The sequence below is a fragment of the Gadus chalcogrammus genome, chromosome 1 (genome assembly GCF_026213295.1).
Source record: "Gadus chalcogrammus isolate NIFS_2021 chromosome 1, NIFS_Gcha_1.0, whole genome shotgun sequence".
In the NCBI taxonomy this organism is placed as follows: Eukaryota; Metazoa; Chordata; class Actinopteri; order Gadiformes; family Gadidae; genus Gadus; species Gadus chalcogrammus.
The window spans coordinates 8362629-8387178 of NC_079412.1; the positions used below are offsets into that span (position 1 = coordinate 8362629).

Below are 24550 nucleotides of genomic sequence, written 5' to 3' on the forward strand. Positions count from 1 at the left end.
ACTGCAGTGCAGGCGCACTGAAATACTTATATCCTCATGCCCAACGATAAGCCTGTTGTTGGGGAATGCTCGGCCAACCGCTCACTATTTAATTTTTTTTTTTTTTTCCCTAAACCTTGGATATATGATGTAAAGATGTTATTATTTAGAATGCTTTGGGTTTACAGAGCTGTATGCAACCCCATAAGACGTCACCACAGTACGCCCCGCCCTTGTAACCATTCTCGGATCAAGTTAATTCTAGGGTTTAGTTTTCTATTGAATTTAATGTGAAGGAAGGCTTCTGACTGAGCACGCCTTCCACGGGTACTGTTACAGCTGGATCCACTGCAGCTCGTGTGTGTGTGTGAGACAGAAAACATTGGCCCCGTGGCGATGTGTGGAAGCGCATTGCAATGAAACCACCGTGAGACTACTAACCGTGTTACTACCAGGTGTCTTCTGTTGTCATTTTATTCGGTGGTTTTCACAATGATGCTGTGAACCGTGTCGAAAACACTGCAGGTCGTGAATCTTGCAACCACACCGACAGAGAAGTAAGGACTGTTTTCTTCGAGTAGGAAGCGTTTGCGATGCCGTCTGCAGATGCAGGACAGGCTGTGACAGGCGAGGGGGCTGCGGACTCGGCCTACCCCGAAGACATGCCTCGTCCCGGGCCACCTGGGAAAGACCCGCAGCCTCCACGACCACCTGGGGAGCGCGCGGTGAATGTTCTGTGGTCTTTTGGGAAATGCCTCGCCACCCTTCTGCCAGTGTACCTGGCTGGATACTTTGGATTCAGCATCCTGCTGGTGCTGTTCGGTCTGCTGGTCTACATGGGATGGAAGCACAGTCGGCTGGAGAAAGTGATGAGGCTGAAGTCTGCCATGTACCTCTTGGAGAACGAGAGGCAGTTTACAATGGGAAACGTGATGAGAACTAAACGTGATTTACCTCCATGGGTAAGAAATAACAATACTTATAGGCTACTTATAATATATAGTAATAATATCGTGGTAGCCAGCCTTTCTGTCAGACCTAATATATAAGACAGGATACGTAAAATGCTTTGTATGAAAAAGTAATAATCTCATAGTATAATGCAGGATCTCAATTAAGGTATAAACCAATTTTCTTTGACACGTTCAACATAATCTTAACTTCATGATGAACATTGTGTATCACTCACTGTGTGTTATATATTATGCTGATTATTTATTGCAATTCAACACTATCTGAATACTGGATGTGTGAAGGGATGCATGCTGTATGCACATCTCAACAGGCACGTCCATAGAAAACTAACCAGCATGTAATTCCTTGTTAATCTATAGCCTCAAAACATTCATTTAATGGCCATGACCTTTATTTTTGAATTCCTCATGACTACTGAACACTCCCCCAACTCCCCCCATAAGAATTTTCATTTTTCAGCCTGGGGAGGAAAGCAGTCAGCAGAACATTTAGGGTAGTAATCAGCTGACCAGGGTTCAGGTTGGCCGATCACACGTTAATCTCATGAATCCTTTCACAACTCTGGTGTGAGTTTCCCCTTCCTGTTTTGCTGTTGCAGAGCTTCTGTTGACCTTATCAGGTCCCAAAGAAAAACTTTGAATAATATAAACATCGTTCAGTGCTCTGAAGTAACAAAATGAAGACACACAGACACACACACACACACACACACACACACACACACACACACACACACACACACACACACACACACACACACACACACACACACACACACACACACACACACACACACACAGACACACGCACCCGCACACGCACACACACACACCTACATTACTCTTATGAGTTGACAGGGTGAGAGTAACCAATGTTTGTTGAAGTATAGAACACATGCCTGACAAAGTTTGACTTTGCATGGCTAATGTTATATACCTTTCTATACAGGTCAACTTCCCGGACGTGGAAAAGGTGGAGTGGCTGAACAAGGTACAACTGTTTGCATGTGTGTGTTTGGGATATAAACTCAAACTACTATTAGCCTTAAGTGTCACAGCAAAGACAAGCACTCAGTATTTAAGTATCAAAATCTCTTGTCCAAATATTGGGACTTGCAGGGCAAGTATTATCCCTGTGTGACACCTCGACAGGGCGGAGCTCACCATGTGGTTCAAAATGTTCCCTGGCAGTCACTTCATCAGATCGGGTTATGGTCTGATGTTATTAAGAGAGAGTGGGCGGGTGGGCGGACCGTATTAAACTGGAGACCCATGTCCTTCGCCAGTACAGTACACTTGTCTCCACTCAGACTAGAAGCACGGAGGTGAATACTAAGCAGGTCCCATTCTGTAGAGAAGATGTAATCATGTCCCTGATAGAATAGCACACTATGAGAGGGTGATCTTCATCTCTCCTCCAGGCCCTGATGTGCATGTGATTTTGCTGAGCACTCTCTTACCTCATGACTAGCTGTTGTTAAAAGGCCTCCAGAACCAGCACTGATTTGTTCTGAAGAGGTGCGTGATGAATCGTGTTGAAACTCTCGCACAAAAACAAATCTGTTCATCCTCAGGTCTCAGCCAGACCCGCAAATTCATTTTCAGTTACAGTCTCTCAACGGCACATTAGAGCTCCTTATTGCATAAAAACAAATCCGCTCTGGTCTACCTAGGGACTTAAAGGTAGTAAAAAATCCTTCTCAAGCAAATGGTTTGTCATTAACCTGGAGACAGATCCGCTACCTTCATTGACAAAGCCACCGTCTAATTTAAACACTGATGCCAATGTTACATTCACATGTCAAGTAATCACACTGTTTATTATTGTAGATTTCCAATTTGTAACCATGCAAACTCCTCTTATAGATGCTTAACCATAAATGTGGGTTTAAACAACTCACCTGGAGCTGGTTAATTTACAAATATCTCGGCAGTCGGCATACCCCTTTTAAGAAGAACAATTAAGTGCTAATCAGGAAAGCCTGGCTTTTAAATATTTCTGATGCTACCATTGCAAAGCTTCTTCTTTGTGTTGTTATTATTTCCATTAATTGTGTATTCATAACATGAGTCATTGACATTGAAATGTATTATTACCTTTGTTTGTATTGTGGTGTTCCACCTGACACTCACCATTCAGAGCATAATAAGACACCTTCGAGGTATGATGCGTTACGTAACATCAGTCAAAGTCTCGCTTTTGGGATGCCCTCACGTAAATTATGCACGCCATTGGCTCAGGCTGAGCTTGTGAAAAAGGTACCAGCGCCGCATCCTGACCCTAAGCAGCCACTTTGAGCCAGAGATGAGGGTCAAAGCGATACATAGACGAGAAGCCAGAGCTGACAGATGAAGCAACATGGATCAGAGAAAAACGTTCTCTTCCATTGCAGTTGCTCGTGCGCTCGCTTACAATGTGCAATGAGATTAGACAATACAATGATGCAGAATAGGAATTGATCGGTTAAAGTTTCTGTTTGTCTGTTTACACCAACTGCGCGAACAAGTGTTAACGGCATCTTATATAAATCTAGTTGACTGTATCTGAACTATTTATTAAGCTTCCAGTGATGGTAAGAGTGCACACATTCTTTGCCCAAGTAGAAGAACAGACACTTAAAAATTACTGAAAGGGTAAGGGTAAGAAGTACCCCTCTGACATCTATTGTGTTTCTGTTTCTGTCTTATCTTATGTTTTTTCAGCAAAGTTAACTAAAGACATATTAATATAATTACAAGGCAGTTACAATTAAAACTTTTTTTAAAACTTTTGTCTAATGTGCAAATCTGTTTCCAATGTTGGCAACAGAACTCATAACATTATGATCAAAACAAGAACACACGTCTGGTCTGATTAAGCCTTCACCTCTATTGGCAGAAGTTCCCTTATCTATACAGCACTACGAAAATCTACGACAAAGATATTACGCAATGCCAGGAATCCTTCTTGGACGACCTCAAACATTTATCTTAAATCAGGCAATGGTTGGGGAATGTCTTGTCATTGCTCTGAATCTGCTCCATCGGCAATGTCTGCTAGTCCACTTCCATCCACCCTCACTCGCTACTAGTTCTCCCATAGACGCCCTTTCTCCGCAGTAACATCTGCCTCTTGTCTTGTCATGCCATGCCATCTGTCATGATTGATATGCACCGGTGGATACCCCGAGGGAAGGTCTTTCCTATGTGTTATCGTCCGTTCATTTATGTTGTAATCTGTCTTGATGTTGGAAGGCGCGCACTGAGTAGAAAGTACAAATATGTGTGTTCAAATGTAGGGGGCAAAAGGAAAAAGTTTGCACCTCTGGAGGCTTTTTAGAGCTGTCCCAGGCCAAACATCCACAACGTAGAACAGGGTGCAGTTCACCCCGTGGATCCCACGGGGTGACCCCCAACAATAGTGCTCACTTTGTTCCTGCTTCATGAAATAAAAGGGGAGTGGGTCCAATCAGCGAAGAATGAATTCATTAATTGAATTCACAAATTAATTGTCAAATTATATCATCTTCATAGCTGATACAAGCTCTCCTTGGGGCCTTTCCTGTAGATTCTGCAGCAGGCTTGGCCTTTCGTGGGCCAGTATCTGGAGAAGATGCTCTTGGAAACAGTGGCTCCTGCCATCCGTGCTTCTAGCGTTCATCTGCAGACTCTCAGCTTCACCAAGGTCAACCTGGGGGACAAGGTATACCATTACTGTTTAAAGACATCTTCTAATCAACACTATTACTTAGGGGGCGTGATGGAATGATTTCATTGTTTAAGTACGGCAAGGTTGGAGAGCTGGCATACATCCAGATGGTATCGTAAACAACATAGTTAGCACTTAGCATCCATCTCTGTCCAGGCTGTTGTTTTCAGCCTCATTAGCCAGTTGTTTTGACAGTTGTTTTTCTCAGGCGCTGAAGGTGGTGGGCGTAAAAGCCCACACAGAACATGACAAGCGGCAGGTGCTGTTGGACCTGTATGTGAGGTACTGGATCTGACCTCCTGGATTATATTCTGAAGTTCAATAAGGGGTGTCTCTGGGGGGCGGGGGTTCACCGGGTAGAGCGCGTACCATTAAGGCTCAGTCCTTACCGCAATTTTAATAGCTAAATTACAACCCACTACAACCCCACTATTTGCTAATGATTTGAGATGTATTTGTTATATTTGTAAAAACAATGCATGGTTAAGAATGCCCCCCTTCCTTCCCTTGCAGCTATGCTGGCGATGTTGAAATCAACGTGGAGATCAAAAAGTACTTCTGCAAAGCGGGAGTCAAAGGGATCCAGGTAAAGGGCCGGAAAGCACTCGTGACATTATGAAAATGACTCGCGATCACGACTAAGCCGCTCACCCACCCTGTCAAACGCGCTTCCAGCTGCACGGGAAGCTTCGAGTCATCCTAGAGCCCCTGATCGGTGACGTCCCCCTGGTGGGAGCCATCACCATGTTCTTCATCCGCAAGCCGGTGAGTACCCTGCTGGGAGACCTCCTCGTTGAACCCCCTCCCACACGAGGTTCTAGTTCTTCATTAGGTGTGTGACCATGGGACATGCAGGATGTCCAATACAGCCGTAGAGGTGAATTCAGAATCCATTGGAATTTAGATTATTTGGTTCCAGATACAAGGATGGAATAAACTGAATTAAAATGACACCCCTACTGGTCTGACCCCTAAACCAGTATATGATGATCCATACTGGTCTGAACCCTAAACCAGTATATGATGATCCCTACTGGTCTGACCCCTAAACCAGTATATGATGATCCCTACTGGTCTGACCCCTAAACCAGTATATGATGACCCCTACTGGTCTGAACACTAAACCAGTATGACCCCTACTGGTCTGAACCCTAAACCAGTATATGATGACCCCTACTGGTCTGACCCCTGAACCAGTATATGATGACCCCTACTGGTCTGACCCCTGAACCAGTATATGATGACCCCTACTGGTCTGAACCCTAAACCAGTATATGATGACCCCTACTGGTCTGACCCCTAAACCAGTATATGATGATCCCTACTGGTCTGAACCCTAAACCAGTATATGATGATACCTACTGGTCTGACCCCTAAACCAGTATATGATGATCCCTACTGGTCTGACCCCTAAACCAGTATATGATGACCCCTACTGGTCTGAACACTAAACCAGTATGACCCCTACTGGTCTGAACCCTAAACCAGTATATGATGACCCCTACTGGTCTGAACCCTAATACAGTATATGATGTCCCCTACTGGTCTGAACCCTAAACCAGTATATGATGTCCCCTACTGGTCTGAACCCTAAACCAGTATATGATGACCCCTACTGGTCTGACCCCTAAACCAGTATATGATGACCCCTACTGGTCTGACCCCTAAACCAGTATATGATGACCCCTACTGGTCTGACCCCTAAACCAGTATATGATGACCCCTACTGGTCTGACCCCTAAACCAGTATATGATGACCCCTACTGGTCTGAACCCTAAACCAGTTTGACCCCTACTGGTCTGACCCCTAAACCAGTATATGATGACCCCTACTGGTCTGACCCCTAAACCAGTATATGATGACCCCTACTGGTCTGAACCCTAAACCAGTATATGATGACCCCTACTGGTCTGAACCCTAATACAGTATATGATGTCCCCTACTGGTCTGAACCCTAAACCAGTATATGATGTCCCCTACTGGTCTGAACCCTAAACCAGTATATGATGACCCCTACTGGTCTGACCCCTAAACCAGTATATGATGACCCCTACTGGTCTGAACCCTAAACCAGTTTGACCCCTACTGGTCTGACCCCTAAACCAGTATATGATGACCCCTACTGGTCTGACCCCTAAACCAGTATATGATGACCCCTACTGGTCTGAACCCTAAACCAGTATATGATGACCCCTACTGGTCTGAACCCTAAACCAGTTTGACCCCTACTGGAGGATGGTCTGAATGCTAATCTGGTTCATAGCAGATGACACCTACTGGTCTGAACCATTCCCAGTTCTGAGGTATTTGCGTAAACCAAAAAAATCATTAATGGGGTAGTGTGTGGGTGGCGTCCACTACTTTACCTCCCCCCCCCCTCAGCGTCTAGTAACCAAGTGTCAAGTAGTGATGTTCCTTGGTTGAATCGCATTCCATTTTTTTGTTTGAAAAACTATAGTTCATGGCTGACAACTATGATAGAAATGATGATAGGAAATGCGTCCTCTATCTGTTCGTTCTGGGCTACTGTAGAAGCACGTTTATGCCATTAATTATAACTCGCATTATAAGACGAAGAAGAATAGAATAACTTTATTGTCATTGCACATGTTACAGAGCAACGAAAAGACCAGTTACATTCCGTCCAAGAAACATAAAAGACAGTGTGGGGAGACAGGACGGAGAGACTGTCAGGCGCTCGTTAGATAAGAAGCATGCAGCCCTCGTTAGATAAGAAAATTAAAAAAAGTGAAACAAGAGGGTCAACGAGGGAAAAAAAGTGAATACCCAAACTATGCTCCTCTAAGGGGGGGCACAGTGTAGGGATTAGCAAAAAAATTAGCACCTCAGCACATAAGCAACATATCAAAAACATCACAAACACATGTGGGAGGGGGGAAGGGTGTTGGGGAGGGGAGGTAACACAGCTCAGACAGATATTTGTAACCCTGTACAAATATACATGTTTGTGTGTTTTTGTGTCTATATATATCTATACCACCTATAGTTTTGTGTGGTGGTTTGTGTTTCTGTGAGTGTTTTAGTGAAGCATATATTTCTAATTCTGCATTTTGTAACATAGGATTGGTTCACATGTGACATTGCTGCTGTCGTCATAACAGAACAACAAATCCTCACTTCTGCATATTTATAGTGAACAACATAATAAATGTGATATTCCAACAGCCTCTAAAATCGTTCATCATATGGTTTTAACTCTTATTGACCACTACAGAAACTGGACATCAACTGGACTGGGCTGACCAACCTTCTTGATATCCCGGGGTTAAAGTGAGTCAGCTTACCAAAGCCCAACACTAACCATAAAGCATACGTCTTTGTTCCCTGTCAAATAGTTTTGGTAGTCATCATGCATAAAGGACGATTCCATGCAAAAAAAGTAAAAGCATTGCCACAGGTGTTTTTGCTGATAAGTCAAACCCTCTTGGCGATACTTTGACTGATGGGTCCTCCTTCCCGCTCGGTCGTAGTCGTCCTGTAGACAGCGCTCACTGACATGCTCCCAGAGCATCAGGATGTCATGTCAGGATCCTCCATGCATGTTTATTAGACTCAGTAGTAAACCAGCTCCTTCTTGTTTGTCTTTTTATCCCTCATCCTGTGTGTTTGTGTGTGTGTGTGTGTGCGCGTGCGTGTACGTGTGCGTGTGACGCCGACCTTGCATTCATTTGCAGTGCCATGTCGGACACTATGATAATGGATGCAATAGCTTCCCACCTGGTGCTCCCCAATCGCCTCACTATCCCCCTGGTGGCCGACCTGCACGTCGCACAGCTCCGCTCTCCCCTCCCAAGGGTAACCATCCCCATGATTACGGAGTGCCTCACACTGAGCCAACCTGATCCCTTACACTGACAACCTGATCAAACATTTTTTAACCACAGCAAACACTAACTTGGGCAAATTAGTTTTTTGTTTGCTAATGAATTAAGATGTATTTGTTAGGTGTGTTTACATATGTATGTGTGTTAACTTGTGTTTGTGTGTGTGTGTGTGTGTGTGTGTGTGTGTGTGTGTGAATGCCTGTGTGTGTGTGTGTGTGTGTGTGTGTGTGTGTGTGTGTGTGTGTGTGTGTGTGTGTGTGTGTGTGTGTGTGTGTGTGTGAATGCCTGTGTGTGTGTGTGTGTGTGTGTGTGTGTGTGTGTGTGTGTGTGAATGCCTGTGTTTGTGTGTGTGTGTGTGTGTGTGTGTGTGTGTGTGTGTGTGTGTGTGTGTGTGTGTGTGTGTGTGTGTGTGTGTGTGTGTGTGTGTGTGTGTGTGTGTGTGTGTGTGTGTGTGTGTGTGTGTGTGTGCGCGCGTGTGTGCGTGTGCTCAGGGGGTGGTGCGCATCCACCTGCTGGAGGCTGAAGACCTGACCTCCAAGGACACGGTGATCAAGGGCTTCATCGACGGGAAGTCTGACCCGTACGCCGTGCTGCGCGTGGGCACCCAGACCTTCACCTCCCGCCACGTCGACAGCAACCTCAACCCCCAGTGGAGGGAGATGTATGAGGTGAGAGAGAGGGTCCGTCTGTCTGTCTGTCTGTGCGTGCCTGCATGGCCGAGGACAGAGACCCATGGGGAGGAGGCCCTTAGTGTCTGGGGTCCTGGTCTCTGGAACAACCTGCCGGAGGGGCTGAGGACATCCCTATCTGTGAGCCCCCTTAAAAGAAACCTTAAAACATACCTATTTAATTCAGCTTTCTTTTAATCCCTTTTATATATTTTATTTTTATTTATTTTCATTGTATTGTTAAGCACCTTGCATTGCAATTTTGTACGAAAGGCGATATATAAATACATTTTGATTTGATTTGATGCATGAGTGTGTCTGTGTGTGTGTGTGTGTGTTTTTGCATGCCGGTGTGTGTGTGTGTGTGTGTGTGTGTGTGTGTGTGTGTGTGTGTGTGTGTGTGTGTGTGTGTGTGTGTGTGTGTGTGTGTGTGTGTGTGTGTGTGTGTGTGTGTGTGTGTGTGTGTGTGTGTGTGAGTGTTTGTAGACTGGTCCTTTAAGAGCTGGAGGTTCTGGACTTGAGGGGTTTTCTGTATCTTCTGCTTGGTGGAAGATAAGTTTGCAAGTTAACTTAAAAACCAAAAGTACACAGGAAGCTGAGTACTCAGGAAATGAAGCCTTTATCTTGCGGTCGCATCGTTTCTCTTGGGTCCCGATACTCAAAATATGTGTCACATGTGTTGGAGAGTGCTAGAGCTTTATAAAATAATTTCTTGTGACTCTATATGGCATCGTGGATGCTGCCCTACCAGGGTAAACCGCAGTATTAACAACAGTTAACGGTGAAACTAAGATGATGTTTTGATCATCAAAATAATATTATTAACCTTTATTTACCCAGGCAAACAAATTAAGAACAAAATTTTACTTTCAAGTGCAGCCTGAATGGTTGCACTTGAAATATAAAAAAAACCACTGCGGTAAGCCGCAGTATTAACAACAGTTAAAGGTGAAACTAAGCTGATGTTTTGATCATCAAAACAATATTATTAACCTTTATTTACCCAGGCAAGCAAATTAAGAACAACATTTTACTTTCAAGTGCAGCCTGAATGGTTGCACTTGAAATATGAAACAAAACAACTAACAATATTTGGCCTATTATGTCGCCCAAAATGCAGATTATGCCCCATGCTTTTGCACTTCTATGAATGGCTGTGTAGGCACTACGATGGCTGTACAGCAGCCATCGTAAACTTACTAGTAGCAGTTACATTTCCGATAACTTGTTTTTTTCCAACATTATGAAACAACTACATTCTATGTGTCTTAAACGATTTTATTTATATGTTGATATGTTTTTCAAAAGTTCTGAATCTAAGAACAAAAACCAAGAGCCAAGATAGCATATTAGCCTCCTTATCTTCATCGTTATTATCATCTTGTACAAACAAACTAAACTCTATCACTTCATAAGGGACATTACCAAGGCAGTCCGCTGTATTTGCATCTGGGAATTGCTGAAATACTGCAGCCTCCTTTGGTTTTTAGTCAGATTTTGTAGTGATTTTGTAGTACTGCAATTTGTACACCTTTCTATAGCCAAAACAGAGCTTGATACAAGATGATTTGTCACAACATAAAACATTTTCCATAAGTTTGTTTTGAGTCACTGCTTAATTTGCGGGTGGCCTTTGTAATGTTGTATCGTTAGTATAGCATCTCAGTAACACAATGTGTGTGTGTGTGTGTGTGTGTGTGTGTGTGTGTGTGTGTGTGTGTGTGTGTCTGTGTCTGTGTCTGTGTGTGTGTGTGTGTGTGTGTGTGTGTGTGTGTGTGTGTGTGTGTGTGTGTGTGTGTGTGTGTCTGTGTCTGTGTCTGTGTCTGTGTGTCTCAGGTGATTGTCCATGAAGTGCCAGGTCAGGAGTTGGAGGTAGAATTGTTTGACAAAGACCCCGACCAGGATGACTTCCTGGGGAGGTACTTCCTCCGTTCTCTCATTACCTTCTGCTTGGATGTGCCTGTGTGTGGGTGATCAGTGAGTATTGCAGTGATTATGGTCCTGCCTATCTAACTGTTCCTCCTACTTTCTTCTTCTGCTTTTGCCTTTCCTCTCTCTCGTAGGGTCAAGGTGGATCTGGATATTGTAAAGAAGGCCAGAGTTGTGGATGATGTGAGTGTTAATATTCATGTGGAATACTTCTATTTGATTCCGAAAATTTTTACTTATTCTACTTCATTTAAGAATGCTCGATTCTGATTGGCTGGGAGGGGTGCATTAATCCGGCATATTGCCCGCTGACTTGTCGGTTCTACTTGCTAACCACTAACTCCCGAGACCATCCTCTGGTCTCGGGAGTTAGTGGTATTAATGGACGTGAAAAGCGGTTACAATATCAGCAGTAATCCTGTGGGCACATGGGCTTCCTCGTGATCCACTCCTCTGCCAATCCAACCAGTTAAATGAGCCAGCTCACGTCTGCAGTCCACAGCACACATGTGTGTTTAACGCCCGCCTCCTCTTTGTCTCTGCTGACAGTGGTTCAGTTTGAAGGACGTTCCTTCCGGAAGTGTTCACCTCCGCCTGGAGTGGCTGTCTCTGCTGCCCTCTGCTGCACGGCTCAGTGAGGTGGGTCTGCTGTAGCACACTGTACTAATGATACCTAATGTAATGTAAGTACCATACTAATGATAACTAATGTAATGTAAGTACTGTAGTAATGATACCTAATGTAATGTAAGTACTGTACTAATGATATGTAATGTAAGTACTGTACTAATGATACCTAATGTAATGTAAGTACTGTACTAATGATAACTAATGTAATGTAAGTACTGTAGTAATGATACCTAATGTAATGTAAGTACCGTACTAATGATACCTAATGTAATGTAAGTACCGTACTTATGATACCTAATGTAATGTAAGTACTGTACTAATGATACCTAATGTAATGTAAGTACCGTACTAAGGATACCTAATGTAATGTAAGTACTGTACTAATGATACCTAATGTAATGTAAGTACCGTACTAATGATACCTAATGTAATGTAAGTACTGTACTAATGATACCTAATGTAATGTAAGTACCGTACTAATGATACCTAATGTAATGTAAGTACTGTACTAATGATACCTAATGTAATGTAAGTACCGTACTAATGATACCTAATGTAATGTAAGTACTGTAGTAATGATACCTAATGTAATGTAAGTACCGTACTAATGATACCTAATGTAATGTAAGTACCGTACTAATGATACCTAATGTAATGTAAGTACTGTAGTAATGATACCTAATGTAATGTAGGTACTGTACGAATGATACCTAATGTAATGTAAGTACTGTACTAATGATACCTAATGTAATGTAAGTACTGTAGTTATGATACCTAATGTAATGTATGTACTGTAGTAATGATACCTAATGTAATGTAGGTACTGTACTAATGATACCTAATGTAATGTAAGTACTGTACTAATGATACCTAATGTAATGTAAGTACCGTACTAATGATACCTAATGTAATGTAGGTACTGTACTAATGATACCTAATGTAATGTAACTACCGTACTAATGATACCTAATGTAATGTAAGTACTGTACTAATGATACCTAATGTAATGTAAGTACTGTAGTTATGATACCTAATGTAATGTATGTACGGTAGTAATGATACTAATGTAATGTAAGTACTGTACTAATGATACCTAATGTAATGTAAGTACTGTACTAATGATACCTAATGTAATGTAAGTACTGTACTAATGATACCTAATGTAATGCATCATGTAATGCAATCGAGCTTGTGCCTGTTTTGCATGAAAAGTGCTCTGTGAGTAAGTTTGTTTTGATTTCATCCTATTTGATGACCCTTTACCAGGTGATCGAGAGGAACTATAACCTAACCAGTAAGACCTCCGACCCCCCCTCTGCTGCCATCCTCGCCGTCTACCTGGACCAAGCTCACGCCCTCCCGGTGAGAAAAGGCTGTGTTCAAGAGTGTAATGTGATAGAGGCAGGCTAGTCTATTGTACTGGTTACAATCTAGAGTGTGGGTTATGTTATAGAGGCAGGCTAGTCTATTGTAGTGGTTAAAGTCAAGAGTGTATGGGTTATGTTATAGAGGAAGGCTAGTATATTGTAGTGCTTAAAGCCTGTGTATGGGTTGTGTTATGCTGCAGGATAGTCCGCTCTAGTGGTAAGTTGACTAAGTTGACGTACTAGTGGTAGGTTGGCCTACCACTAGAGCTGGGTTGACTCCAGACCTCAGGCCTCCTTGTACATGGTGCCTCTCTCCTAACCTGCTCATTGACATTATGGCTTTGAAATGACCTGTTGCATTGCAGAGGAGTCTGCTCAATGACCGTGTATCTTAGTTAACTCTGTGTATCGGATGTGTCGCAGTTGAAGAAAGGCAACAAGGACCCCAGCCCAATGGTTCAGATCTCCATTCAGGACACGACAAAGGAGAGCAGAGTAAGGATTCCTATTCTTACGTTACGTCATATACTCTACGGTACGTGTGGCTGAGCTTCCTCCCAGTCACACGTCCACCATCCCCCTGTCTCTCTCACCTTAGACTTGCTATGGGACCAGTGATCCTGTATGGGAGGACGCCTTTACCTTCTTCATTCCAGATCCACGCAAACAGGACATTGACATTCAAGTAAGTCGTTACCATACCATATGTAATGTAAATATCATAGTTAACATAGGTAGGGTATCCAAATATGTAACCCTTTGATTAAATTGCCCCGTTGGTCAGATGATTAAATAACTCTAATGGCTGCTCTAGGTAGGAGCATCTTCTCTCTACCCCCCCCCCCCCCCTCCCTATGTTTAGCCTTCCATTGAGAAATGCTGCATTCACACACTCGACAGGTGATGAAAGTTTCTCCCACCGGGCAAGAATTGCCCTGATTTGTCAGAAAACTGAATTAAATTCAGTTTTATTTGTATAGCCCTTAATCACCGGTACAGTCTCAAAGGCTGCACACCAACAGGCCATATATTTATGACTCCCCTCTGACCCTAGCACCTCAGAGGGCAAGTAATAACTTCTTTAATTAGCAAGGAAGAAATCTTGAGAAACTGTCTCGTACAGAGGCAGGCGCAGTCCACCTGTAACACATTCTAACAGCGCATTTCACTCTCCTATAGCGTCTCCGTTATTCTAACTCTAACTCAAATAGTAGCTCCTAAATCTTACATACAGCACGTTTAATAACCAAAGGTTTATTTATATATACATATAACTACTATCTCAACCCTATCTTGTTTGGTCCACCACTGCTCTGGTGACGTCTGGCGCTCCTCCCTGTGTGCCCGTTGTGTTCAGGTGAAGGACGACGACCGCGCTCTGTCGCTGGGCAGCCTGACCATCCCCCTGGCCCGCCTCCTGGAGAGCCCCGGCCTGGTCCTGGACCAGTGGTTCAGCCTGGAGAACTCGGGCTCCGCCAGCCGCATATACATCAAGACCATCCTGAGAGTGCGTGTTGCACATACACATACACATACGCATGCACACGCACACGCGCACACAAACATGTGGAAACCCGGCTCCGCGAGTGGCCTGCCTCCCCCAATGAACACAAGTCAGCAAAGCTGTGATGGCAATAACAGCTGGAAACTGCTTGTTTGCGTTGAGACTTGACTTCCTTAATAGTGTGACGTCAGAATATGTAGACTGGGCGGGGCTGAAGTGCAGAGCACGCGCCTCCCGGCTACCCGCAACGTTTACAACTTCGCGGGCTGTGAATTTGTCGACCAATCACAGCAAACTGGGCTACTCTGGAAGGGGGGGCTTAATGCGACATAATACAAATCAGACAGAATTTTAAAGACACTGAAATGTTTTTTTTGCAGAAATTAATAGTGTGAGAATAATAAGGGGCAGTTTTAACACAGAGGCCAAAAGCGTGTTATGGTATCTTTAAAACAACTCCCACGAGTCCCGTGTCTGCTCGAGTTCTCCCCCCTCCATCGCAGGTGTTTCCCCTGCGCTGAGTGGCGCTCAGGGGGGCCGGCTGGGGGGAAGCGGTGGTACGCACTGTCAACCACCGCTCCCCTGGGCCGCCGGGGGCGCCGCGCGACAGCCAGGTTGCCACAACGTACACACACGCACACACACACACACACACACACACACACACACACACACACACACACACACACACACACACACACACACACACACACACACACACACACACACACACAGTCCTGCACCATTGTCTCTGCACGACACAATGTCATTGAATAGGGAGGCATTTCCTACTGCAGAACTGGATTCAAAGACATTGTTTTGCCAACCGCTTGTACTCTGTTTTCACACACAAACACACACTGCCTCAAGGTCTGTGTTTCCTCGACAAATCAATCCAGGGCTGCAGAGACGACGCTGTATAGCTGTTTAAAATGGATGAAGGACACCTGTAGTATCCAACATCCTTTGAGCCACCATGCAGTGAGGACCGCACGGGGCCTCATGGGACCGCATGGGGCCTCATGGGGCCGCATGGGGCCTCATGGGGCCGCACGGGGCCGCATGGGGCCGCATGGGGCTCAAGTGGTAGAGCGGGTTGGCTGGTAAACAGAAGGCTGCTAGTTAGGCCCCAGCACCTCCTAGCAGAGTGTCCCTGAGCAAGGCGCCTCACCCTGACTGCTCCCGACAGGCTGGCTGTCACCTTGTATGGCTGACACCGCCGTCGGCGGGTGAATGTGTGCATGGATGGGTGAATGTGTTTACCATTGACCATTTCTGGAAATCAGTCCCGAACGGTTTGCCGTGCTTGGTGTGCTCCAGGTGTTGTGGCTGAACGAGGAGGCTGGCGCCACTACCCCGTCCTCCCCTCTCTCCACCCCGGGCTCGGGGCCCACCCCTGGGGGGCCGTCCACGGAGCTGGGCCCCCCGGGCCCCGGGAGCTCCTCCAAACCTCAGTCGGCGTGGCCCCAGAACACAGCGCCGGACCCCGAGTTCGCAACAGAGGTACTGGAGCACGCGACAGAAGACGCACACACAGACATGCACACACACTCACAGACATGCACACACACACACACACAGACATGCACGCACACGCACATACACACTCACACAGACATGCACTCACACAGACATGCACGCACATGCACATACATACTCACACAGACATGCACGCACACGCACCTACAGACATGCACACACATGCACGCACACGCAGATACACATATGCATGCACGCATCCATACTCATATTTTAGTGAAATATAAATATTATTAATTAATCAGGATTAATTATGAGTGACCTTCCTCACTGACAATTTTTGCTTAAAGAATTCACATGTTCCACTTGAAGTATTAACACAATCTCTCCTGCATTAGACATAATGGTGACACAGAGGAGTCTTTAGCATTTACAATAGCAACAACACCGATGAGCACGCTGATTAACCGCTGTAAACAAATCACCCTAACCTAAATGAAGTATATCTCCCCCCCAAACAAGAGCATCAGACCCACGTCCCGCTCACCCCCTGTGTTCCCAGGGCGTGCTGCGCATCCACCTGGCCGAGGCCCAGAACCTGATCGCCAAGGACAACTTCATGGGCGGCATGGTGAAGGGGAAGAGTGACCCGTACGTCAAGATGAAGGTGGCGGGCATCACCTACCGGAGCCACACCATCAAGGAGAACCTCAACCCCGTCTGGAACGAGCTCTACGAGGTGTCCACACCGCCAGCCACACGCATGCTAACACGCTCATGTGGGGTCACCTTTGACTTCAACTGTTTTTTTTACTTTGTTTCCAAGGTGATTCTGACCCAACTGCCCGGGCAGGAGATCCAGTTTGAGCTGTTTGATAAGGACATCGACCAAGACGACTTCCTGGGGAGGTGAGTGATGTCATTATATAACGTAAAATCATGCCAATCGTACCCGCCAAAATGGCTCCGGACGTTTGAAATTTAAAAAATATGGAATTCCTTGAAATTAGCAATGGTTGAAAACACTTGGGATTAAGGTAGTACACAAGAAAAGAAAACATCTAACATAAATCCAGTCGTTTTTACATGTTTAAATACCGAAATAGGACATATTCTACCTTTAAACGATGTGGTGGAGATGTTTTAGGAACAAGGCTAAACGATGAACATGGGTCCTGTGTTCATAACACGAGTGCTGTCTTCACAGGTTCAAGCTCAGCCTCCGTGATATCATCAGTGCACAGTTCATCGACACCGTGCGTGAGAGTTAAATTGGACTATAGTTCAACTATATTCTTGATTAACTGTATAGCTTCGTCATCTGATCTATATTGTTGTAATTACAGTGGTACACTCTGAACGACGTCAAGTCAGGCAGAGTCCACCTGCTGCTGGAATGGCTGCCCCGAGTCTCTGAGCTCAGCCGGCTGGAACAGGTCTCAGCCCTCTCGGTCTTTATTTTGTTATTCTGTTCGTTTTTCTTACTTTTTTTCTTGGTTGTTCTTTTTTGTCTATTTGTTCTTCCATTCTCTCTCTCTCTCTCTCTCTCTCTCTCTCTCTCTCTCTCTCTCTCTCTCTCTCTCTCTCACTCTCACTCTCACTCTCACTCTCACTCTCACTCTCACTCTCACTCTCACTCTCTCGCTCTCGCTCTCTTTCTTTTTTATCTCTTTTTTTCTCTCTCGCTCATGGTCCATGTGTTCCTCCAGATTCTGCAGTACCAGTCCCAGCAGTCGTACCAGAACAAGGTGGTGCCGTCTGTGGCCGCACTGTTTGTGTATGTGGAGCGCGCCCATGGGCTGCCGGTGAGCTCATCCTTACCATTCCCTAGAGTTATTATTTTATTGCCTGTGCTTCTTCTTCTTCTGGCGTACGTCCTTAGACCGTCAGCTCTGTTGAGGCGAGCCAGTCCAGTGTCCTATGATCAAGTTCAATTAGACCCCATTTGGGGGCGGGGGTTTGGGCAACTAGTTAAACTGTGTTCCACAGTTTATAGTGGGTCTCCACACTCCGCACAGCAGGGTTGTCTCGGTCATTTTGGTTGAACAATTTTTGATATATGATTGCAGTTAAAGAAGAGTGGCAAGGAACCCAAAGTGGGAGCAGAGATTCTTCTTAAAGGTGTTTCGCACCGAACTAAGGTGAGATATGTTGTGGATCGCCGGATCTTGTGAAATGTATAGTCCCTGCACATTTCTTGAATTATTTTCTTTTCGATTCCTTGCCACCAGATTTGTGAGCGCTCCACATCCCCACGGTGGGACGAAGCCTGTCACTTCCTGGTCCGGGACCCCAGAGAGGAGACCCTCATGGTCAAGGTCAGAGAGAATGATGTTTGGACATTATTCAGGTTCATGGAATGATTCATATGTCCCAACTAAGAAATGTGTGGTCACATAGTCTGTGTTAAAAGTATTTGACCACCATGTGTGCGTTTTTGTGTGTGTGTGTGTGTGTGCGTGTGTGTGTGCGTGTGCGTTTGTCTGTACGTGCGTGTGTTTGTGGTGTATGTGCGTGTGCGTGTGCGTGTGTGTGCGTGTGCGTTTGTCTGTGCGTGTGTGTGTTTGTGGTGTATGTGCGTATGCGTGTGTTTGAGGTGTATGTGCGTGTGCGTGCGTGTGCGTTTGTCTGTGCGTGCGTGCGTGCGTGTGTTTGTGGTGTGTGTGCGTGTGTGCGTGTGTGTAGCTCTCCCACAGCTGGGGCATGGCTCTTGGTTCGGTGGCGATCGCTCTGAAAGACGTGCTGGCTCAGCCAGACCTGGTGCTGGACCGCTGGCTCACCCTGGAGGGGGCCCTGCCTGAGAGCCAGATATTGCTGAGGGCCACACTCAAGGTGCCGTCCACCCCCCGACACACTGCGTCCACATACCAGCCGCCCCTGAGGAGCTGAGACCCAACCTCCTGTTGTTTCACAGTTAAATCAACCTGGAATCATGTTGGCACAGGGTTTTATTTGACTTAATTCATATTAATAGTCTTTATAGTCTTCTTTTACGTGCTTCACCATCTTAATACTTACTAATACACAGTTCTCACAGGGCCAAAAATCATCGCACAAAAAATCGAATGCAAATTAATGCTATTTAATACTGGCTGAGGATGCCATGTTGCTGATAACATGTCGGCTTCCGGGTTTCCGTGCTCGTTAATGACGGCTGGGCTGCGTTGTCCCCCAGCTTCTGGACACTCAGCTGGCGGTGTGCCACCCCCCTGATGATGGCACTGGGGAGGAGGGCGAGCCCATCATTCCAAAGTGGGACCCTGCCCACCTGGACCTCCGTCACCGCGGGGGGTTCACGGGGTGAGTCCAAGTCGGCGGAGCAGCACCCTAGGGTGCTCTCAGGTTGTACAATCTGGCTTCACCGTGAAGAAAGATCCTTTTTTACATATGGTTCTATCAATCTATCCATCCGCCCGTTATATAACGGTATACATATAACGCGCAAGATCAACCATTAGCTTGAGATCTCTGCATTACTTTTAGTTTATTGGTGTCATCATTATTAATATTATGACTGACATAATACGCATCAACGCTCCCCTCCTCTCGGCCTCGTCTCTAGAATAACTGAGCCCGGAGCGGTGGCGGGCCAGGTGAAGCTCACCATCGCTTATTCATCAGAGGAGAACCGGCTGTACATCACTGTCCACTCCTGCAGGTACACATACTGTACAAAGGTGTACTGGGTTGTGTGGCATCACCTTCCATCATCCTAGCTATCTTTGTTGTAGACGGGGAATGGGTTAACCTAGCGATTGTTGGTATTTTGCACTTGGTTCTATGAACATTCTTACTGTACAGACAGACAGAAATGTATTGCTGTTCCTCCTTCTTCTGAAAAATGTACTTATTGTGAGTCGCTTTGGATAAAAGCATCTGCTAAATGCCCCTAAATGTAAATGTAATGTAAAATGCCTAGACAGTATCTGATGTGAGAGGGCTCCTATGCCATGTGTGACGGGTCCTGTCTCCCGCAGAGCCTTGGCGGCCTGTTCTAAGGACGGTGCCGACCCCTACGTCAGCCTGCTGCTGCTGCCCGACAAGAAGGGCGCCAGCAAGAGGAAGACGGCCACCAAGAAGAGGGACCTGAACCCGGAGTTCAACGAGAGGTGGGCTGGGAGGGGGGAAGTCTGGGGAAGGCAGGGGCGGCAGTAGCTCGGGCGGGAGAGCAGGTTGACTGGTAACCGGAAGGTTGCTAGTTCGATCCCCGCCTCCTCCTATGTGTGAGCGTCGAGGTGTCCCTGAGCGAGACACCTCCCCCTGACTGCTCCTGACGAGCTGGCTGTTGCCCTGCGTGGTTGACCCCGCCGTCGGTGTGTGAATGAATGGTTGAAAGTGGCTTTGGATAAAAGTGTCTGCGAAGTCCCCTGAATGTAAATGTAAATGGCACATTGTCCTAGTGATGCTTGTATTTCATTTATTTCTTGGGGGGGGGGTTTTGTTGCAGGTTTGACTTTGACTTCTCTTTGGAGGAGTCCACGCAGAGGAGACTGGACCTGTCCGTGAAGAACAATGTGTCGTTCATGAGTCGAGAGAGGGAGCTCATTGGGAAGGTAACCTGTAGTGGTATAAACTATGCGGTTTACTTGATAGTACACACCACTATAGTTTTAACGTGGTCAGAGTCAAGATATTGTCTAAGACTTTGGAAGCTTAAATTACCGTGTATGTATTAATCTCCTTTGTGTTCAGCAGTTCTAGAGAGATAAATCCCCATTCTTATAACTTGTCATGTTTGAGTTTTCTGTGTTGGTCTAATGTTAAGGGATAATTACACACGAATTACTTCCCTCAAAACAGTGACACTATCTTCTTCAACCTAGCAAATTAATGATATGTTGATTTGTAAGGCCAAGTGGGATTGAGACAGTTTGGTATGTCTGAAGTCTCGGCCAGTGTTTATATCTTTGTTTGTTTGTTGTCATGACTACTAACGCTGGGCCATAAAGAACTATATCAAAGTGTATTTTTCAGTATTGCCTATTGCATGTTTGTCTCTCTCATGACTTATAATAATAATAATAATAATAATAATAATAATAATAATAATAATAATAATAATAATAATAATAATAATAATAATAAATGGTATTTACAAAGTGAAATTCAAGATTTAAGCTTAAACACTTTGTGCTTTCCAAATAAAAAACGGTATATAAAGAAATAGCAGCCCTTAAAAAAAAAAAACTTAAAAAAACTTTAAAACCATAGAAAACAGTGTTGTTTCATGTCATAGGGGTGACAGAGATATGACTGGGAGACGTGAGGCTGACCTGGCATGTGAAGGAGTGTGTAAAGGAGTGTGTGAAGGTGTGTTAAGACCCTGTTCTCTGTCCTTAGTTTCTCCTGGACCTGGACCAAGTGGATCTGAAGACCGGAGTCACACAATGGTAACTACCCACACGTCAGACATCTCGCCTCACTTCAATACATCTACATAGAAAACCAAAGGTCTTAACTATGCCTCCTATGATTATTTTTTCAGGTATGATTTGATTGCAGAGAGCAACTAGAAGAATTTACACTTTTCATCCTAAATCCTATATCACTGTGATCGCTGCTTCTGTACCGTGTGCTTATGTGGTCACTATTTTATTCTGCTTACGTGCTGATAGATCATTGGTGTTGAAATGTGATAACCACTCATTTCTCACAGTAGCACAAATAGCCCAGTGTTCACCACCAGCTAGTAGCTTTTTTTCTGTCAAGTGTCCATTCATTCAGGAGATTGTGGATATAGATAGATATACACATCCAAAAAGATAGTTCATCACTGATGTGCAACCATGTTGCAGAACCTACAGATAGTTGGAGCACTCAGAAGTCCTCTTGGAGTCGTATTGTCAAAGGGCTCCTGCTGTGAGAGTCTGCTTTATATTTATGTGCTGTCTTTATATTTATGTATTTTGAAGTGTTATTTTTTTAACAATGTCCGGTCAAAATGGTAACGAATTTAACTGAAAGTATTATTTTCTACCTGAAACCATTCCTTTTTTTTTAATTTTGTTTGCATTATTGTGTTTTTATGATTGCCTTACTGATTACAGAAGTGTGCACAAATGAAAAAGTTTTATATGTTTTAAAAATGTTTCTCTAAATGAATTTATATTTTAACAGACCTTGTCCCCTTGTATTCGACACCTGAATAGCAAGATAAGATCCTATGTCTAAACCACTGTGCTTTTCGACTGTATGAAGACAAAACTGTTTTAATTATAACAACATCAGCATCATATTGTATACTCAACCAACAGCTTCTTTGTTAACCTAGATGTGTGATGTGCCAAATCGAGTGGGCCAATCCTGTACTGTAGTTGTTGTCAGTGAGCTGCTTGCCAAATGTTCCATGCCAATCGGTTTCCTATGGCTATTTCTTAAAGAGATGTAAACACATGCTGTAGCTGTTCCATCGGTCAATTCATTGCAAAGGCTTGACAACTTTAAATGAAGTGTAGCGTGGGCTAGTCAAAAATAAATACTGCTTTGCTTCGACCTTCTTCCTACACTTTGTTGTATCTGTTATTCTCTCAAGTTAACAAATAAAGTTTGCACTCTGAGAATACATCTTTGCAATGTTTTTGTGTGTGAAATAGGCGGCGCTTGTTTCATGAGCATTACTATACCACCATGTCTTGATCTTCTTTATGTATTAAATACTGTTGGCTTGCCACCAGGTTGCGATAAAGTGCTGACAAAAAAAACCCTGCAAACGCATCCAGCTGTGCATCAGCTCCCTTCAGACAGATGTGAGCGTAACGTGTGGGAGGCACAACCGTTAGATTGATAGGCATAGAGATTAACCAATGAGGACATTTATTTCTAAAATAGGGGTGGGGCAAGTGGATAGCCCTCCCTCTGATTGGAGGACTATCCGCAGCCTAATCGGCATCACGCAGCAATAATGAATGGAAACGCACTGTAGCCAAGGAAGTTTCGCTGCGTTCAAGTCACTGTTAAGGTTTAGACCCTGAGCCTATACTTATAAAAAAAACAACCGAATTTCTGTGTGAAGAATGGACTGGCCAGGCAAAACCGAGACTATTCTTTGGAATCGTAAACAATTATATTGCGAGTGTTACTTTTTTTGATAGTGCGTTTCGGGGGACATATTGGACAGTCTATGATAGGCTACTGTAGCCTGATGTGATTGTGTTACATTTATATGAAAGTAATGCGCTGTCAGCTTTTTTCCTTGTTTTCCACACATGGAGGTAATGCGTTGTTGAACAATATTATTTCCTTTGGAATACCTTGAAAGAGTTGTAGGATTTTTTTTCAACCAGTTGGAGGAACTCGACCAGTTGAGAAATGGGGAATATTGAGAGTGTGGATGGGCACTCGGAGATGAAGCCTCACATCATGCCCCTGAAGGTCCCTATGCCCGATTCCACAGAGTTGGAGGAGAAGTTTGCTATTGTTTTGGTAAGTTATCCGTGTGTTTGCCCAATGTGATTATCTTTCATATTTGGTCTAAAAAAAGATGTAAGAAGACTTACAGGACGCAAATTGTAAACCAAATATGAGTTAATTATTTGGTTTTCTTCAGAGAATGTATTAGGAATATGTTATTACCTCTATGTAGATGATAAGACGATTCATAGTTATGATTATGAGCCACTTTGCTACTTATAATGAAACCCCATGATGAAGCCTTTCTCTTTCTATATCACATTTTCTGGCCATCTGTTCAAGTCAGCAAAGACGATAGTCACAGTTTAAATGGGCTGAGGTATGCTGTCCCATCCCCAAGCTCCGAGCCTGGTGAGCCCCCTCCCTGCGGTTCTTTTGTCTCCCCTTAAGTCAGGCGTTTGGCTCAATTACCCCCAAGTATAGAACAGACCCGAATGGGGAGATTTGATCAGGCCCATCTAAATGCGAGCAGCCAAGACTATAGGATTCCGTTTTCGTTTAACTCGCAGCATGTACAGAACGGAAAACAAAATGTTCTGAATTCCCCCAAACTCCCACCACGGAGAGCTGCAGAGAGAGATTACCACCCACTCCATGCTCTTCAAATTCAGGGTTTAGGTCAGAGCTCGGGTTGTAGTCAACGTCCACTCACCTTCACGTTGGTACAAATTAAATCCCCCCCAAAAAAGCACGTATTAGTAGCCTTATGTCTGAATCTATTTTATTTATGGTAAACACTATTTAAGGAGCATAGGCTATTATCAACTCCACCTTAGATCTATCTATCTATCTATCTATCTATCTATCTATCTATCTATCTATCTATCTATCTATCTATCTATCTATCTATCTATCTATCTATCTATCTATCTATCTATCTATCTATCTATCTATCTATCTATCTATCTATTCAACAGTCGCCAATATTTGTTTAAAAATATGCTGACGTCCCTTTTAACTAAAGCCATGTAAACCACACCCAGATTGAGTGTGTAGCTTCTTAAGGCCCTAATTACACATAACAATGTCTTCTTCATTGTGAGAATGAAATATTACAGTCCTTGACCCTGTGCTTT

The 24550-nt window shown here is 44.4% G+C and overlaps 2 protein-coding genes across 6 annotated transcripts in view; both read left to right on the forward strand.

The window, feature by feature from the left end:
* The first annotated feature begins 139 nt into the window (after window positions 1-139).
* Window positions 140-22642, forward strand: esyt1a (extended synaptotagmin-like protein 1a). The gene is made up of 31 exons (XM_056587089.1): window positions 140-941; window positions 1903-1944; window positions 4501-4635; window positions 4850-4923; window positions 5155-5227; window positions 5317-5406; window positions 7878-7933; window positions 8338-8458; window positions 8979-9155; window positions 10992-11074; window positions 11219-11267; window positions 11634-11723; window positions 12981-13076; window positions 13505-13576; window positions 13680-13766; window positions 14439-14588; window positions 15906-16088; window positions 16627-16803; window positions 16891-16973; window positions 17272-17320; window positions 17411-17500; window positions 17774-17869; window positions 18134-18205; window positions 18296-18382; window positions 18750-18896; window positions 19240-19364; window positions 19627-19722; window positions 20042-20173; window positions 20512-20617; window positions 21405-21454; window positions 21550-22642. The coding sequence occupies exons 1-31, from the start codon at window positions 573-575 to the stop codon at window positions 21575-21577; spliced, it is 3285 nt and encodes a 1094-aa protein (XP_056443064.1). The 5' UTR covers window positions 140-572; the 3' UTR covers window positions 21578-22642.
* Window positions 22643-22950: 308 nt separating this feature from the next.
* Window positions 22951-24550, forward strand: part of fmnl3 (formin-like 3) — a 34198-nt gene continuing 32598 nt past the window's right edge. For all 5 annotated transcript variants that reach the window (XM_056587118.1, XM_056587101.1, XM_056587134.1 and 2 more), the window contains exon 1: window positions 22951-23486. In XM_056587118.1, the coding sequence (XP_056443093.1) occupies window positions 23373-23486 (114 nt within the window). In that variant the 5' untranslated portion in view covers window positions 22951-23372. The remainder of the gene's footprint in view (window positions 23487-24550) is intronic.

Bases quoted from the DNA above. Each gene is read 5' to 3' on its own strand.
- esyt1a (XM_056587089.1), top strand. From the start codon at position 573: ATGCCGTCTGCAGATGCAGGACAGGCTGTGACAGGCGAGGGGGCTGCG. The intron at 16,089-16,626 runs GTACTGGAGCAC...CTGTGTTCCCAG, and splicing joins ACCCCGAGTTCGCAACAGAG to GGCGTGCTGCGCATCCACCT. The intron at 20,174-20,511 runs GTGGGCTGGGAG...GTTTTGTTGCAG, and splicing joins AACCCGGAGTTCAACGAGAG to GTTTGACTTTGACTTCTCTT.